Consider the following 2,967-nt stretch of genomic DNA (forward strand, 5'->3'; position numbering starts at 1 on the left):
GAGAGAGAGAGAGAGAGAGAGAGAGAGAGAGAGAGACAGACAGAGACAGAGACAGAGACAGAGACAGAGACAGGCACCGAGACAGATAGAGAACAAGATAACCAGAAAGACATGTCTCAATATCCAACTGAATAAATCGAACCTGTTGGAACTGCCATCTGTTTTAGACACTCCGTTGTACTTGTACAAACGACCCCCCGCCCAACCCCACGTGTATTTTTTTTTTTTACATTATAACGGCACTGTGTGATAATGACCTGTTGAAAACGACCATTTTACCCCTCGACAACTAGTAACCGTCTGAGACAATTTCGAATGTGATATAATCATTTCTTCCTCTGCAAAATAGATGTATTATAACAATAATTATTTGTGAGGGTTCGTGGTGAAAGCAGGCACTCGCCAAAAATATGAAATCAAAGACACATGCGTTTTTCTTCCCTTTTGACAATTTTTATCCAATTTTTGTTTTCTGATTTAACACCTTTAAGATACATTTATAAAAACACCTTGGGTGGATTTGACTGAACCCCCCCCTCCCTTGTTGATTTAAGCACAAAACAGGTAAATCTGCAGTTTCCAAGGACTCTCAAACATAGGAAGTAACCAAAGTTTGGAGGCCATAATATTCTTGCTAGTGTGACCTCTGAAACCAAGCGAAACCCACATTTTTAAATTGCAAATATTTCTAGTTTTGTTTATGATAGATGAGTATTTTTTTCCCCAAAGACTAGACAAACCAAACAAGCTTTAATTAAGATGATACCAATAACTCCACATGCCCCAAAATTGACAAGCGCCTGATTCCACCGCGTCGTGACACATTTCCGTCCTGTTTCAGCTCGCCATATCTATCGCCAAAGTCTCCGAACTGGAGGAGGGCGAGGTGGTCCCCTGTTCTACCCTCACCGGCCCCTGTATCATTGACGACATTTGTCCCACGCTGGAGTCATCCACATGTCCACAGGAATACGTCCAACTTGGCTATACCTGCAAATGCCCCTTCCAGCCTGTGAGTGCTTGAAAACAGTGTATATTTTGTCCCTTGCCCATTTTTATGAGATTGACGCCAAACTTGGCTATACCTGCAAATGTCCCTTCCAGCCCGTGAGTGCTTGAAAACACAGTATTTTTTGTCCCTTGTCCATTTCTATGAGATTGACGCCATCTGATTGGTAAAAAAGGTGCATAATATAATAATAATAATAATAATAATAATATATAACATTTATAGAGCGCATTTCCAAAAAAAGTAGCTCAATGCGCTTTACATTGGAATACCCATTTTTCAAAAACCTTTCTTACTACTTCCTTTCTTCTCAAGCAATATACATTAATGCACACACACACACACACACACACACACACACACACACACACACACACACACACACACACACACACACACACACACATACACACACACACACACACACACACACAGAGACTATTTTCATCCAGACATAGGAAAAGAACAAATATAATGAAAGATAACGTTAAAAGCTTATGAAGGATAGGCCTGTAGGAACAGAAAATGTTTAAGATGTCTTTTGAAGCTATCACGTGTTCTTATTTGTCTTAGTTTCATGGGTAATCTGTTCCACATAAATGGACCAAGATATGAGAAAGATCTCTCTCCATATGATTTGTATGATTTTACAGGTGTCACAAGTAGGGTGTTATCGTTCGATGATCTTAGGTTTCTCCCTGGTTTATATATACTGATAAGTTCTTGTAGATAAAAAGGAGCAGTTTTATTTACACATTTGAAACACATGACGCAGATTTTAAATATTATTCGTTCTTTTACAGGGAGCCAATGCAGTTCTTTTAATAATGGAGTGACATGGTCTCGTTTTTTAGATCTTGTTATCAGTCTAGCGGCATTGTTTTGAATTACTTGTAAACGATTCAAATATTTGTTGTTCAGACCTGCTAGGAGTGAGTTACAATAGTCTAATCTAGATAGGATAAGAGATGTTACCAGTGTTTTTGTGGTCTCTTCGCTTAAGTACTTTCGAACTAGGCCTATCCTTCTCAGCTGAAAATAAAGGGATTTGGACAGAGATCCTACAAACGAGCCCATTGATAAGTGGTGGTCAATATATACACCGAGATTCCTGACAACTTCTTTACTAGATGTCATATGCCCATATAAATCAAAGTTGACACTTTCCAGATCTTTATTTAATCGTGGATTTTTTATAAGAATGATGTCTGTCTTTTCTTCGTTTAGTTTCAATTTGTTTACTGTCATCCACTTTTTGATTTCATAAAAACATTGTTTAGTGATGGAAATCATGTTTGGTAGATCTTGAATAGTGCCATTAACATACATTTGGGAATCATCGGCATAAAAATGATAATTCAATCCATGATAGTGTCCAATAGTGCATACTTACTTTACTTTATCCGTCCTCTTGTACCTCTAAGGCATCGAGGCGAGAAAGAGGTTTTTGTCTCTAGCAAGTTTGATGGCCTGGCTAGGTGGAATATTGCATGTTTTCAGGGTTAACATCACATCCTCGATCCAGGTCTTTCTTAATCTTCCTCAAGCCTTGTTGTACCCTGATATTTGTCTGTGTATTACTTACATGATTATTATAACCCGTAACAGTTACAGACAGAGATTCAAGGAATACAGATGTATGTCCAATGCAGCAGTGTTCTGAGGAGGAACGGTCTTTTTTGTGTCGTGTGCCTTAATGTTTTTGTTTTGTTTTATGATCATTATTATGATTTTTGTGTGTTCTTCCTGTTGTCTTCCTCGTTCTTATTATACATGTGTTCTTGTTTTTGGATTTGTTGTAGTTGTTGTTGTTGCAGATGTTGTTGTTTTTATTGTTGTTGATGTTACTACTGTAGTAGCTTAGTAGTAGTAGTAGTAGTAGTAGTAGTAGTAGTAGTAGTAGTAGTAGTAGTAGTAGTAGTAGTAGTAGTAGTAGTAGTAGTAGTAGTAGTAGTAGT

The 2,967-nt window shown here is 37.8% G+C and overlaps 1 protein-coding gene across 1 annotated transcript in view; it reads left to right on the top strand.

Moving 5' to 3' along the window:
• LOC106012336 (ganglioside GM2 activator) overlaps positions 1-1,013 on the top strand; it is a gene marked incomplete at its 3' end in the record, with an annotated part of 2,933 nt that extends 1,920 nt beyond the window's left edge. Inside the window, 1 exon segment of the mRNA XM_013085004.1 lies at positions 839-1,013. Coding sequence (XP_012940458.1) covers positions 839-1,013 — 175 coding nt within the window.
• Positions 1,014-2,967: the final 1,954 nt, after the last annotated feature.

Source organism: Aplysia californica, unplaced genomic scaffold (assembly GCF_000002075.1).
Source record: "Aplysia californica isolate F4 #8 unplaced genomic scaffold, AplCal3.0 scaffold00333, whole genome shotgun sequence".
NCBI lineage: Eukaryota > Metazoa > Mollusca > Gastropoda > Aplysiida > Aplysiidae > Aplysia > Aplysia californica.